This window comes from Herpailurus yagouaroundi, unplaced genomic scaffold, assembly GCF_014898765.1.
Source record: "Herpailurus yagouaroundi ecotype Mexico unplaced genomic scaffold, PumYag 159, whole genome shotgun sequence".
In the NCBI taxonomy this organism is placed as follows: domain Eukaryota; kingdom Metazoa; phylum Chordata; class Mammalia; order Carnivora; family Felidae; genus Herpailurus; species Herpailurus yagouaroundi.
Genome location: NW_024412400.1, coordinates 68,381,688 through 68,395,909, shown reverse-complemented (window position 1 = coordinate 68,395,909; position 14,222 = coordinate 68,381,688). Strand labels below are relative to the sequence as shown.

The 14,222-nt window shown below is 36.6% G+C and overlaps 1 protein-coding gene across 7 annotated transcripts in view; it reads right to left on the bottom strand.

The window, feature by feature from the left end:
- Nucleotides 1-14,222, bottom strand: part of NAALADL2 (N-acetylated alpha-linked acidic dipeptidase like 2) — a 1,339,397-nt gene that overhangs the window by 321,946 nt on the left and 1,003,229 nt on the right. For all 7 annotated transcript variants that reach the window (XM_040480794.1, XM_040480792.1, XM_040480793.1 and 4 more), the window contains one exon: nucleotides 8,934-9,026. In XM_040480794.1, the coding sequence (XP_040336728.1) occupies nucleotides 8,934-9,026 (93 nt within the window). The remainder of the gene's footprint in view (nucleotides 1-8,933; nucleotides 9,027-14,222) is intronic.

Sequence of the window (14,222 nt, the reverse complement as noted above, 5' to 3'; positions counted from 1 at the left end):
TTTCTTCAGTATAAAATCAAAATACAAATGGTACATACATTATTCAGTTCCTTTGAGTTTTATTTTTTAATTTTTTTTAATTCAATTTATTATCAAATTGGCTTCCATATAACACACAGTGCTCATCCCAACAAGTGCCTTCCTCAATGCCCATTACCCACTTTCCACTCTCCCCCACCCATCAACCCTCAGTTTGTTCTCTGTATTTAAAAATCTGGTATGGTTTGCCTCCCTCCCTCTCTGTTTGTAAAGTTTTTTCCCCCTTCCCCTCCTCCATGGTTTTCTGTTAAGTTTCTCAAGATCTACATCTTGGAACATATAAGTGAAAACATATGATATCAGTCTTTCTCTGACTGACTTATTTTACTCAGCATAATACCCTCCAGTTCCATCCACATTGCTACAAAAGGCCAGATTTCATTATTTCTCTTTGCCAAGTAGTATTCCATTGTGTATATAAATCATATTTTTTTTATCCATTCATCTGTTGATGGACATTTAGGCTCTTTCCATAATTTGGCTATTGTTCAAAGTGCTGCTGTAAACATTGGGGTAGATGTGCCCCTATGCATCAGCACTCCTGTATCCCTTGGGTAAATTCCTAGCAGTGCTATTGCTGGGTCATAGGGTAGTTCTATTTTTAATTTTTTGAGGAACCTCCACACTGTTTTCCAGAGTGGCTGCACCAATTTGCATTCCCACCAACAGTGAAAGAGGTTCCCATTTCTCCACATCCTCTCCAGCATCTATAGTCTCCTAATTTGTTCATTTTAGCCACTCTGACCATCGTGAGGTAGTATCTCAGTGTGGCTTTGATTTGTATTTCCCTGATGAGAAGTCACATTGAGCATCCATTTCATGTGTCCCTTGGCCATCTGAATGTCGTCTTTGGAAAATTGTCTCTTGATGTCTTCTGCCCATTTATTCACTGGATTATTTGTTTTTTTGGGTGTGGAATTTAGTGAGTTCTTTATAGATTTTGGATACTGGCCCTTTATCTAATATGTCATTTGCAAATATCTTTTCCCATTCCGTTGGTTGCCTTTTAGTTATGTTGATTGTTTCCTTTGCAGTGCAGGAGCTTTTTATCTTGATGAGGTCCTAATAGTTCATCTTTGCTTTTAATTCCCTTGCCTTTGGAGATGTGTTGAGTAAGAGATTGCTGTGAGTGAGGTCAAAGAGGTTGTTGCCTGCTGTGAGTGAGGTCAAAGAGGTTGTTGCCTGCTTTCTCCTTTAGGGTATGATTTCCTGTTTCACATTCAGGTCCTTCATCCATTTTGAGTTTATTTTTTGTGAATGGTGTAAGAAAGTGTTCTAATTTCATTCTTCTGCATGTTGCTGTCCAGTTCTCCCAGCACCATTTGTTAAAGAGACTGTGTTTTTTCCATTGGATACTTTTTCCTGCTTTGTCAAAGATTAGTTGGCCATACTTTTGTGGGTCCAATTCTGGAGTCTCTATTCTATTCCATTGGTCTATGTGTCTGTTTTTGTACCAATACCATACTGTCTTGATGATTACTGCTTTGTAGTAGAGGCTAAAGTCTGGGATTGTGGTGCCTCCCGCTTTGGTTTTCTTTTTCGATATTACTTGGCTATTTGGGGTCTTTTGTGGTTCCACACAAATTTTAGGATTGTTCTAGTTTTGAGAAGAATGCTGGTGCAATTTTGATGGGGATTGCATTGAATATGTAGATTGCTTTGGGTAGTATTGACATTTTAAAAATATTTATTCTTCCAATCCATGAGCACAGAATGTTTTTCCATTTCTTTGTGTCTTCTTCAATTTCCTTCATAAGCTTTCTATACTTTTCAGCATACAGATCTTTTACATCTTTGGTTAGGTTTATTCCCAGGTATTTTACGGTTCTTCGTGCAATTGTTAATGGATCAATTCTTTATTTCTCCTTCTGGTTCTTCATTATTGCTGTATAAAAATACAACCAATTTCTGTATGTTGATTTTGTACCCTGTGACTTTGCTGAATTCATGTATCACTTCTAGCAGACTTTGGGTGGAGTCTGTCAGGTATTCCATGTAGAGTATTATGTTGTCTGTGAAAAGTGAAAGTTTGACTTCTTCTTTGCCAATTTTGATGCCTTTTATTTCATTTTGTTTTCTGATTGCTGATGCTAGGACTTCCAATACTATGTTAAACAACAATGGTGAGAGTAGACATCCCTGTTGTATTCCAGATCTCAGGGGAAAAGCTCTCAATTTTTCTGAATGAGGATGATATTAGCTGTGGGCTTTTCATAAATGGCTTTTATGAAGTTTAAGGCTGTTCCTTCTATCCCAACTTTCTCGGGGATTTTTATTAAGAAAGGATGCTGTATTTTGTCAAATGCTTTTTCTGCATCTATTGACAGGATCATATAGTTCTTATCCTTTCTTTTATTAATGTGATGTATCACATTGATTGATATGCAAATATTGAACCAGCCCTGCAGCCCAAGAATGAATCCCACTTGATCATGGTAAATAATTCTTTTTATATGCTGTTGAATTCGATTTGCTAGTATATTGGTGAGAATTTTTGCATCCATATTCATCAGAGATATTGGCCAGTAGTTCTCTTTTTTTGTTGGTCTTTGTCTGGTTTGTCTTCATACTTCATAGAATGAGTCTGGAAGTTTTCCTTCCATTTCTATTTTTTGGAACAGCTTGAGACGGATAGGTATTAACTCTGCTTTAAATGTCTGGTAGAATTCCCTAGGGAAGAATCCAAGACTTTTATTTGTTGGGAGATTTTTGATAACTGATTCAATTACTTCACTAGTTATGGGTCTGTTCAAATTTTCTATTTCTTCCAGTTTGAGTTTTAGTAGTATGTGGGTGTTTAGGAATTTGACCATTTCTTCCAGGTTGCCCAGTTTGTTGGCATATAATTTTTCATAGTATTCCCTGATAATTGCTTGTGTTTCTGAGGGACTGGTTGTAATAAATCCATTTTCATTCATGATTTTATCTATTTGGGTCCTCTCTCTTTTCTTTTTGAGAAGCCTAGCTAAGGTTTATCAATTTTGTTTATTTTCTCAAAAAACCAACTCTTAGTTTCATTTCTCCATTCTACTGTTTTGTTTTGTTTTGTTTTGTTTTGTTTTTGGATTCTATATTGCTTATTTCTGCTTTGATCTTTATTATTTCTCTTCTTCTGCTGTTTTTGGGGTGTCTTTGCTGTTCTGTTTCTATTTCCTTTAGGTGTGCTGTTACATTTTGCATTTGGGATTTTTCTTGTTTCTTGAGATAGGCCTGGGTTGCAAATGTATTTTCTCTTAGGACTGCCTTTGCTGCATTCCCAAAGGGTTTAGATTGTTGTGTTTTCATTTTCATTTGTTTCCATATATTTTTTAATTTCTTCTCTAATTGCCTGGTTGACCCATTCATTCTTTAGTACAATGTTCTTTAACCTCCATGCTTTTGAAGGTTTTCCAGACTTTTTCCTATGGTTGATTTCAAGTTCCATAGCATTGTGGTCTGAAAGTGTGCATGGTATGATCTCAATTCTTTGGTATTTATTGAGGGCTGTTTTGTGACCCAATATGTGATCTATTTTGGAGAATGTTCCATGTGCACTTGAGAAGAAAGTATATTCTGTTGCTTTAGGATGCAGAGTTCTAAATACATCTGTCAAGGCCATCTGGTTCAATGTTTCTTGAACCAGGGACATTGTTTCTTACTGATTCTGTGTCTAGATGATCTGTCCATTGTTGTAAGTGGAGTATTAAAGTCCCCAGCAATTACCACATTCTTACCAATAAGATTGCTTTTGTTTGTGATTAATTGTTTTATATATTTGGGTGCTCTCAAATTCGGTGCATATATATTTATGTTGTTAGCTCTTCCTGATGGATAGACCCTGGGATTAGTATATAATGCTCTTCTTCATCTCTTGTGACAGCCTTTAATTTAAAGTCTAGTTTGTCTAAGTATGGCTACACCAGCTTTCTTTTTTTCTTTTAATTTTTTTAATGTTTATTTATTTTTGAAAGAGAGAGAGAGAGTGTGAGCAGAGGAAGGGCAGAGAGAGAGGGAGACACAGAATCTGAAGCAGGTTCCAGGCTCTGAGGTGTCAGCACAGAGCGTGATGTGGGGCTTGAACCCACAAACTGTGAGATCATGACCTGAGCCGAAGTCGGATGCTTAACCAGCTGAGCCACCCAGGTGGTCATACACCAGCTTTCTTTTGACTTCCAGTAGCAGGATAGATAGTTCTCACTTCTATCTCACTTTCAATCCCCTCACTTTCAATCTAAAGGTGTCCTCAGGTCTAAAATGGGTCTCTTGTAGACAGCAAATAGATGTGTCTTGTTTTTTTATCCATTCTGATACCCTATGTCTTTTGATTGGAGTATATAGTCTATTTACATTTAGTGTTATTATTGAAAGATATGGGTTTAGAGCCATTGTGTTATCTGCAGGTTTCATGGTTGTAGTGATGTCTGGTCCTTTGTGGTCCTTGCAACATTTCTCTCACAGAGTCCCCCTTAGGATCTCTTGTAGGGCTGGTTTAGTGGTGATGAATTCCTTCAGTTTTTGTTTGTTTGGGAAAACTTTTATCTCTCCTTCTATTCTGAATGACAGGCTTGCTGGATAAAGGATTCTTGGCTGCATATTTTTTCTGTTCATCACATCGAATATTTCCTACCATTCCTCTCTGGCCTGCCACGTTTCAATAGATAGGTCGGCTACTACCCTTATGTGTCTACTTTGTATGATAAAGCCCGTTTATCCTTAACTGCTTTCAGAACTCTCTCTTTATCCTGGTATTTTGCTAGTTTTCCTATGATATATCGTGCAGAAGATTGATTCTTCTGGGATTGTCTAAAGGGAGTTCTCTGTGCCTCTTGGATTTCATGTCTGTTTCCGTCCCCAGATTGGGGAAGTTCTCAGCTATGATTTGTTCAAATACACCTTCACCCCCTTTCTCTCTCTTTTTCTGGAATTCCTATGATACAGATATTGTTCCGTTTGATTGCATTACTTAGTTCTCTAATTCTCCTCTTGTGATCCTGGATTTCTTTAATCTCTTTCTTCTCAGCTTCCTCTTTTTCCATAATTTTATCTTCTAATTAACCTATTCTCCCCTCTGCCCCTTCAATCCTTGCTGTGGTCACCTCCATTTTATTTCACACCTCATTTATAGCATTTTTAAACTCATCATGACTTTTTTTAAGTTCCTTGATCTCTGCAGCAATAGATTCTCTGCTATCTTCTATGCTTTCTTCAAGACCAGTGATTAATCTTGTGACTATTATTCTAAATTCTTGTTCAGTTATATTGCTTATATCTGTTTTGATCAATTCTTTAGCTGTCACTTCTCCCTGGAATTTTTTTTGAGGAGAATTCTTCTGTTTGGTTATTTTGGCTAGTTTTCTGTCCCTTATGAGTTTTCGTTTGTTTTTTTTTTTAATGTTTTATTTATTATTGAGACAGAGAGAGACAGAGCATGAGCAGGGGAAGGGCAGAGAGAGAAGGAAACACGGAATCTGAAGCAGGCTCCAGGCTCTGAGCTGTCAGCACAGAGCCCGACGCGGGGCTTGAACTCACAAACCGCAAGATCATGACCTGAGCTGAAGTTGGACGCTTAACTAACTGAGCCACCCAGGCGCCCCTGCCTTATGAGTTTTAAAAGCTTGTTGTGTGCTCTCCATCTGAAAGCACTGCTATATTCAAGGGGAGTCACATACTGTCCAGGGCCTGGCCCTTCAGGAGGTGGTTTTTTTTTTTTTTGGGGAGAGTGTTACTTGATTTCTGTTGTTGTGACTTGGGTTATTTTCCTAGTGATGTTTTGGGCTCTCCACCAAACGTGCTTTGATTTGTTCCTTGAAGTAGCCCTGGAAAAGAAAACAAACAGGAAAAAAAACATGCAAACACACAAACAAAAAACAAACAAACAAACAACAATCTAAAAGTAAAAAACCAGAAACACCCACTACAAGTAAAGAACAGGGTGAAGGCGATGCTGATGGAAGAGCACATACAAAGAGAAAAATGACAGGGGTGGGGAAAAAGAAGCAATAAACATTGACCAGGCAGAGAGACTAAAAGGCTTAATCCAGACAGAGAGAAAGGAAATTAAGGAAGGAGGCAGGGGGAGAAGAAATTAAGATAAAGTTACCCAGACAGAGAAACTATATAGCTTGATTATTCCAGAGACAGAGAAAGGGAAGTAAAGAAGGAGGTGTAGAACATGTATCAAGAGAATGGACTAAATATGTCTGTTTAGACAAACCAACAACCAGAGTAACCAGCCTAGAGGAGGGAAGAGATAAGAAGGAGAAAATGAAGGAAGAATATATCTAAATAACCTCTGAGAATTAATCCAGGCAATGCAGCAGCACTGGTCTGGAGGAGCGGGTCCTCTGGTTCCTCAGCATCTATCCTGTCCCAGTAGATATGCAGTCATCCGGCACGGAGGGGCATGGTTTGGTGTAGGTGAGTCCTGCCTCCACTGTGGGCCCTGCAGATCAATCCCTGAGGCTCCACCTTGGTGGTGGTGGGGAGAGAAATGGCAACCCCCCCTCCCCCACCCAGTCTCTTCTCCACAGACCCTGTGGAGCCATCCTCACTGTGCTATGGATGCAGACGAGGCCATCTGTCTTGTTCCACCGACTCCCATGCCCTGGAGCTTGGCTGGGATTTAAACTCCTGCTCCGTGAGCCCTGGCACTGGGGAAGCACCTCTCTATGCCACCCAATATGTGGTCCTGGCTTGTTTTGTCCTCTCTCACAGTACTCCAAGGAGGGGACCACTTTCTCCTACTGTGGACTGAGCCCCTGACCTAGCTACTGAGTCCAGGGCTGGTTTCCCTCCTCCCAGGTGCGAGAACAGGGCACCTGCCCCGGTCCATAGAAGCCCACAGTTAGAGATGGGATCCCTCTCCATCCCCGTCTGAGGTTTTTCTCTTGTCCAGATACAGTCTTATGCTTACCCAGTTGCTGTTTCTCTCCCTTTGTTTCTCCACAGAAGGGGATCCCTCCCCTTCATGCCTACACAGCCTGTTTTATCTGCCCCAGTTTGTAATCACCCACATATGGCCCACCATCCCAGTGTCTCCCTAGTAGATTCAGACTCTTTTCCTCTCAGACTCTTGGGGTTCAAAGTCCTTTGGCTTCAACCCATCTTTGTTTGAGAGATGCAGGAAGTATGGATCCCCCTACTTCTCTGCCTTGTTGGCCTCTCCTCCTAGTTGCTTTGAGTTTTAAATGAGTTACTATTTGCAAGGCACTTTTAACAGGGCCTATCACATAAGAACTGCCTATGTGTGGAATAAATGAATTATCCCTTCATGGCAGCAAAAAGCTATTTGATGGGAAATCACTGTGTGAAGCTATTTTAGTTTTCTATACTGATTTTTGAACCAGCAATAAATTTGATCTGCCAACGTTTTATCAAAATTTAAGTAATAGTATATATACAGTGGCTGTAAAGGTTAAAACTCAGGAAATGTATTTACTCATCTCCGAGATATGTGCGAAAGTTCTGCTTGGGATTATCTGTATTCTAGATAAACCATATGTAAAAGCCTTAATACTAATTGATGATTGTTTCTAATTTTCAGAGCCATTAAATAAGAAAATCATGTTAATGAGCAGCTAATATTTTTGTGTAGGATTCAAATAAGCAAAATTTGAGAAGCTTTACATATTATACACTGAAGAATACTACTAGTAAATTGATTTTAAGAAACTGATTTTTTCTATATTGAATTTCAATTTGGAAAGCTTTTACCCTAAAGCTAATATAGTTTTGTACAATTTGGTTTTTCCATAAAAACTACCAAATGCACCAATGATGACAAATATTTCTGGTGCTTCAGTTAGAGATTCTGATGATGAAAACTGGTTGAAATAGTTGAAATGCAACAGTACCAATTTCCAAATCTATTTATACATTGTATTTAAAGACATTAAATCAGAGGTTGTTCACCATTGCTACTGTAAGGAAATCAGAGAAAATACGTATCTTCCATAAATTTTATAGAGGTTGGCTGGCAGGAAACTTGGGGGTACGTAAAACTTGATTTCAGAATTTTCTGGGTTATCAATTATAGAGTCAATTTGACAAAAGTTGTGGCGAAAAATAATTCTCCAAGGAGAACTTGAGTAAATATCCCAACCAAATCAACAGAAGTGACACAAGTGTGCTAAATAGACCACTGCATTCTACCCTGCATACTAAGCACATCAGATAGCAGCATGTGGCTCAACCTCACAATGTATTTGGAAGTGTTGCTATATTAATCTCTTAATTAATATATGTACCAGTATGTTTTACTTTTTTAGCCTGCATAACATCATCTGAAGATGCCATAAGCATCCCAAAGACAGGCGGAAAATAATTTAAAATTTTACCAGGTGATCATTTTCATAAGCATCTTCAAAATCTAAAGCCATGTAAACATTAGGCAGAACTGTCAGTGGACCAAGGCTCATAGAAAATATAGTATAACACTGAAAGATCATATTTTGGAAATAAAAACTTTTATTTTTTAAAAAAGACATCATTAAAACTAAAATATTTTCTTTCTAAAGTAGTCTTTTCTTGATAAAAGTGAAAATTCCAGTGATGTTACAGAGAAGAGCAATAAAAAAACAAAATAACCCAAAAAACCATTGGTTTTTTGTAGCTTTTCTTCATGAGGCACATGCCAATTTAATAAATCTAAACTCTGTTTTCTCATTTTGGGTTTTTTCCCCTTACACTTCCTACTTTGATTTATTTTTGAAGAGAATGAGAAAGAGAATGAAGACCTACTTCTTCATTTCATATTGACTCACTCTTATAGTGGTGTGTGTGAACTAGTTACATCTAAAGTAGGTCATTTAATTATGCTATTACATTGTTATAGAGAATTTTCTTGTGATGGTTCATATAAAGTATAGATTATAAATAGATTATAAATATAGATATAAATACTTAGCCCTACTTACCTGGAGATGTCAAGCCCTTTAAATATCCAACAACATTAGTAACTGTTTTGAATTTGGTAACTGTCTGAATTTGCATGCTGACAATTCTCTGATCTGAAAAAAAATTTAAGATATTTATTCTCCTATAATGTGTTATTTTTTCTTAAAAAGTCAAATTAATCTAATATCATTACAAACAATTGGATTTTTCTAGATAACAAAAGTTACACTTTTTGACAAATATCTTCTCCATATTTTGTGTAGAATTTACTTTAGGTACTAGTTATACAATGATGACTAAGTTACAATTGCTGGCCTCACAGAACTTCAGAGCTATAAATAGACAATTCTAAACTTCACATTCAGAGCTACAGTGAGGTTCAACATGAGAGCACACAGAAGACCTCAGGGAGATGTGGAAAACTCCTATTTTAAAAAAATATGTATTGGATAAAGATATTTCCAAAAAAATTTACGTACTTTTCTAGCTTCAGAAAAAGAACATATAGAAGATAATTTAACCTTTACTGTATGACTCATTATTGCATTATCCCATTGAAAACTAAAGTATTACAGAAATTAAAAGAATAGATTTCTAAAGCTATACATATTTCCACATATTTCAGTCTTCATTTTCATCTGTGTTGTTTTGTCTCTCACCTCCATTCTAAATCGCCACATATTGCTTTGCCTTTTTTGAGTTCTTGCATCTATGCTTGATATTCAAACATTTTGACAACAAATAAGGCAAAGACACCAATCAGGAGATACATTAGTCACAGTCCTAAAGCTGTCTTTGAAGACCTTTAGGGGTAACATATATTAATCCTGTATCTGATGGATCCCAAGAAGTCTGGAGGTAAGGGAGTTTCTAAGAGAGGTTCAAGGGTAGCCAGGAGGTTCTGTTGGGGGGCGGGGTGACAATTAGAAAGTAGCTAATGCAAAGTGGCAGGTCTATACTGACAGACCTTCCAATATCACTTTTTTCTGCTAGATGAAAATTGTTACAATAAATAAGTTTCTTCCTTCCTTGAATGTACCCTTTCTAACAACTTAAATGGGAAATCAGTATACTGGATTTGTTAATAGTATAACTAAAACAAAAGTAGAGATGCCCTGAGAGAATGCCTGAGCATCCCATATATGAGAAAAGGAAATCTGCTTAGAGCCCAAGTATTGTGGTTTTAATTCAGGTGCTATGCATTTTTGTTTGTTTTAAATTAATATAATTTGTTTCCTACAGCAGTTTCAGATTTACAGAAAAAACGATCAGAAAGTACAAAGTTCCCAAATATCCAGTGTCTTTCCCCTGACCCTATTATTAACATCTTTCATTAGTGTGATATATTCATTACCTTTGATGACCAATATTAATACATAATTATTAACTAAAATTCATAGTTTACATTAGGGTTCACCCTTTGTGTCATAAATATTATGTGTATTGAAAATGCATAACGCCATGTATCCAATACTACAGTATCATACAGAATAGTTTGACTGCCCTAACAATTTCCTGTGCTCTACCTTTTCATCCTTCCTCTACCCCCTCCTTATTGAACCCCTGGCAACCACTGATCTTTTAAATTTCTCCATACTGTTGTTTTTTTCCAGAACATCATACAGTTGGACTCATATGTTTATTTTTAATGCTCTGTTCTACATTTGTTACAAATAGTCCAATTAAGTAAACTTTATTATTATTATATGTTAAATGTTTATTTATTTTGAGAGAGAGAGAGAGAGAGAGAGAGAGAGAGAGCAAACAGGGGTGAGGGGCAGAGAGAGAGAGAGAGAGAGAGGCAGAGAGAGAATCCCAAGCAGGCTCCATGCTGTCAGCACTGAGTCCAACACAGGGCTCAATCTCAGGAACAAGAGATTATGACCTGAAATCAAGAATTGAGCCATCCACATGTGCCCAGAGAAGTGAACTTTACATAAGAGAGTCATTACTTTTTGTTTTTAAAAAATCTTTCCAATCTATTTCTTTAGCAACTTCTTACTACACCCATAGCCAGAAGCAAGGGAAACAAAAGCAAAAATGAACTATTGGGACTTCATCAAGGTAAGGAGCTTCGGCACAGTGAAGGCAATAATCAACAAAACTAAAAGGCAACCTATGGAATGGAAGACAATATTTGAAAATGACATATGTGATAAAGGGTTAATACCCAAAATCTATAAAGGACTTACCAAACTCAACACCCAAAAAACAAATAACCCAATTAAGAATGGGTAGAAGACATGAGTACCCACTTTTCCAAAGAAAACATACAGATGGCTAAAAGACACATGAAAAGATGCTCAATATCACTCATCATCAGGGAAATACAAATCACAATGAGATACCACCCCAGCCCCATCAGAATGGCTAAAATTAACAACTAAGGAAATAACAGATGTTGGTGAGGATGTGGAGAAAGGGGAATCCTCTTGCACTGTTAGCAGGAATGCAAACTGGTGCAGTAACTCTAGAAAGCTGTATGGAGGTTTCTCAAAAAATTAAAAATAGAATCACTCTATGACCTAGCAATTGCACTTCTAGGAATTTATCCAAAGGATATAAGATTGCTGATTCGAAAGGGCACATGTACCCCAATGTTTATAGCAGTGCTATCAACAATTGCCAAATTTTGGAAAGAGCCCAAATATCCATCAACTGATGAATGGATTAAGAAAACTCCATGACAGAATACTACTCAGCCATGAAAAAGAATGAAAGCTTGCCATTTGCAAAAATGTGCATGGAACTGGAGAATATTATGCTAAGCAAAATAAGTCAAAGAAAAACAGACATCACATGATTTTACTCATATGTGGAGTTCGAGAAACTTAACAGATGATCATAGGGGAAGGGAAGGAAAAATAAGAAAAAACAGAGAGGGAGGCACACCATAAGAGACTCAAATACAGAGAACAAACTTAGAGTTGATGGGGGTGGAGGGGTGGGCGAGATGGGGAAAATGGGTGATGGGCATTAAGGAGGGCACTTGTTGGGATGAGCACTGGGTGTTATATGTAAGTTATGAATCATTGGATTCTACTCTTGAGGCCAAGACTACACTGTATGTTAACTAAATTGAGAAATAAATAAATACATATACATACATATATATATATAAATTAAAAATTTAAAAAAGATGTTTACTATACCTTCCTCAAAAGTTCTCTTTCAGATGAAAAAATATCACTTCTCTTCCTACTTTGCTAAGAGATTTTATCACAAGCAGATGTTAAATCATCTTTTGAGATAATTGTAAGCCTTTTCACTTTACAATGTTAAAAAATGCATATATTCCTGGAATAAGATCTACTTGGTCATGATATGTTTTCTGTAATTGGTCACTAATATTTTTAGGCTATTTCAGTAAATATTTGTAAGTTATTGGTTGACAATTTTACATACCTTTTGTCCTTATCTGATTTTGATATCTGGATTATACAACCTCACAAATATTTAGAGATATTTGCTTCTTTTTCTAGATTTTCTTTTTTTTTTTTTTTTCAACGTTTATTTTATTTTTGGGACAGAGAGAGACAGAGCATGAACGGGGGAGGGGCAGAGAGAGAGGGAGACACAGAATCGGAAACAGGCTCCAGGCTCCGAGCCATCAGCCCAGAGCCTGACGCGGGGCTCGAACTCACGGACCGCGAGATCGTGACCTGGCTGAAGTCGGACGCCTAACCGACTGCGCCACCCAGGCGCCCCTACTTTTCTAGATTTTCTAAGAGTTTATGTGTAGCATGAGGATTTTCCATTTTACAAAGGAGTGCTAGGATTCATACATACACTGATCCTCATATTTTGTGTGCGGGATGGGGAAAGAGGGTACATTCTCAATGTATATTTTCATTTCACTTAATATTTTCAAATAAATAATAATGGTTATAAATACATTATGATTTTTAACATTTTTATTTCTTCTAATTCACTTGGATTTAGTTGTTCATTCTATTCTTGTGCTTCCAAAAAAAAAGCACTGCCATACATCTGTTTTTTGTCCCCTTTTCTGTCATTAACTCACTTCTGTTTCTTATTTTTACTTATCAGTTTTGCTAGAAGTAGCTAATATATTAGTATTTTCAAAGAATGAGTTTTGGGATTTGTAGATCCTTATTTTATATTTTTTCAACTTCAATATTAAGTTCTATGCTTACTATTACCTTTGTTCAATTCTACCTGGATGCCTTTAAGGCTACAGATTTTCTGTATAGATGTTGAACATTAATTTTGATACAGTGTTATTATCTTACATTCTAAATTTTAAAATTTCTATTATCATTCTTTTGATAATATACATATTAGTTCAAATAATTTTTTAAATATCCAAATACAAGGTGTGTGTTACAGTTTTAATACTGATATCTAACTTAAATGTGGGCAGAAAACAAGGTCTATATGCTACTGGTATTTTGATGTTATGTGAGAATTGTTTTGTGACCCTTAAGGTATTGCATCTGATAAATACAGAATATACATTTTAATAAAATGTTCAATATAAAAATGGGCCTTTCTTGTTAATGACTGCAGCATTTCCTATACATGTCAAATAGATCAAACTGGAAAACTGTGTAGCTATAACCTTATAGAATTGTTGTATATATTTTCTGTTAATGATTGAGACATCTTAAAGTTTCTCATATGATTTGTATTTATTAATTATCCTGGTAATACTATCAAATTATTATTTGCATATTTTTAGCCCAGTTAGTTTCATGCATTCATGCATTTGGAGTTGCTGTATCTTTTGGATTTCTGTACAGAATACATAGAACAATTATTCTTTACATCTTCTCTATCCCAAGTTTTTTCTAAAGTCTTCCTTCCCATTCCCCTCTGATATTAACATAATTACTCTATCTTTCTTTTGCTTAGTATTTCTCCAATACATATTTTCCCAGCATTGCATTTGCTTTTGCCAGGCATCCCAGGGGCATCTGGCTCGGGGACAATCTGTATGCAAATTTCTTGGCTTGGAGTTTCTGTACTACAATAGTAGTGGAAATTCTGAGCTAGAGTTTTTGATTTCCAAAAACAGATTTTTTTTTCATCTGGAGCTCAGATGAAGAAAGATTTCCTCCACCAGTATGTGAATTCCTTTCTAGTCTTTCTACTACCATCCCACAGTCCTGCATTTATATAGGGATGCCAGTTAAAACCCCTTGCTCCCTATAGGCATATAACCACGTCTTCTGTCCTTGTGTGAATGCTGTATTCCCACTCTAACTCATCAGAACTTCCCAATACTAGGCAACCATAGCGTAAACTCTTTTGTTTATCTGATTTTCATTCCATCTTTATCTTTTTAT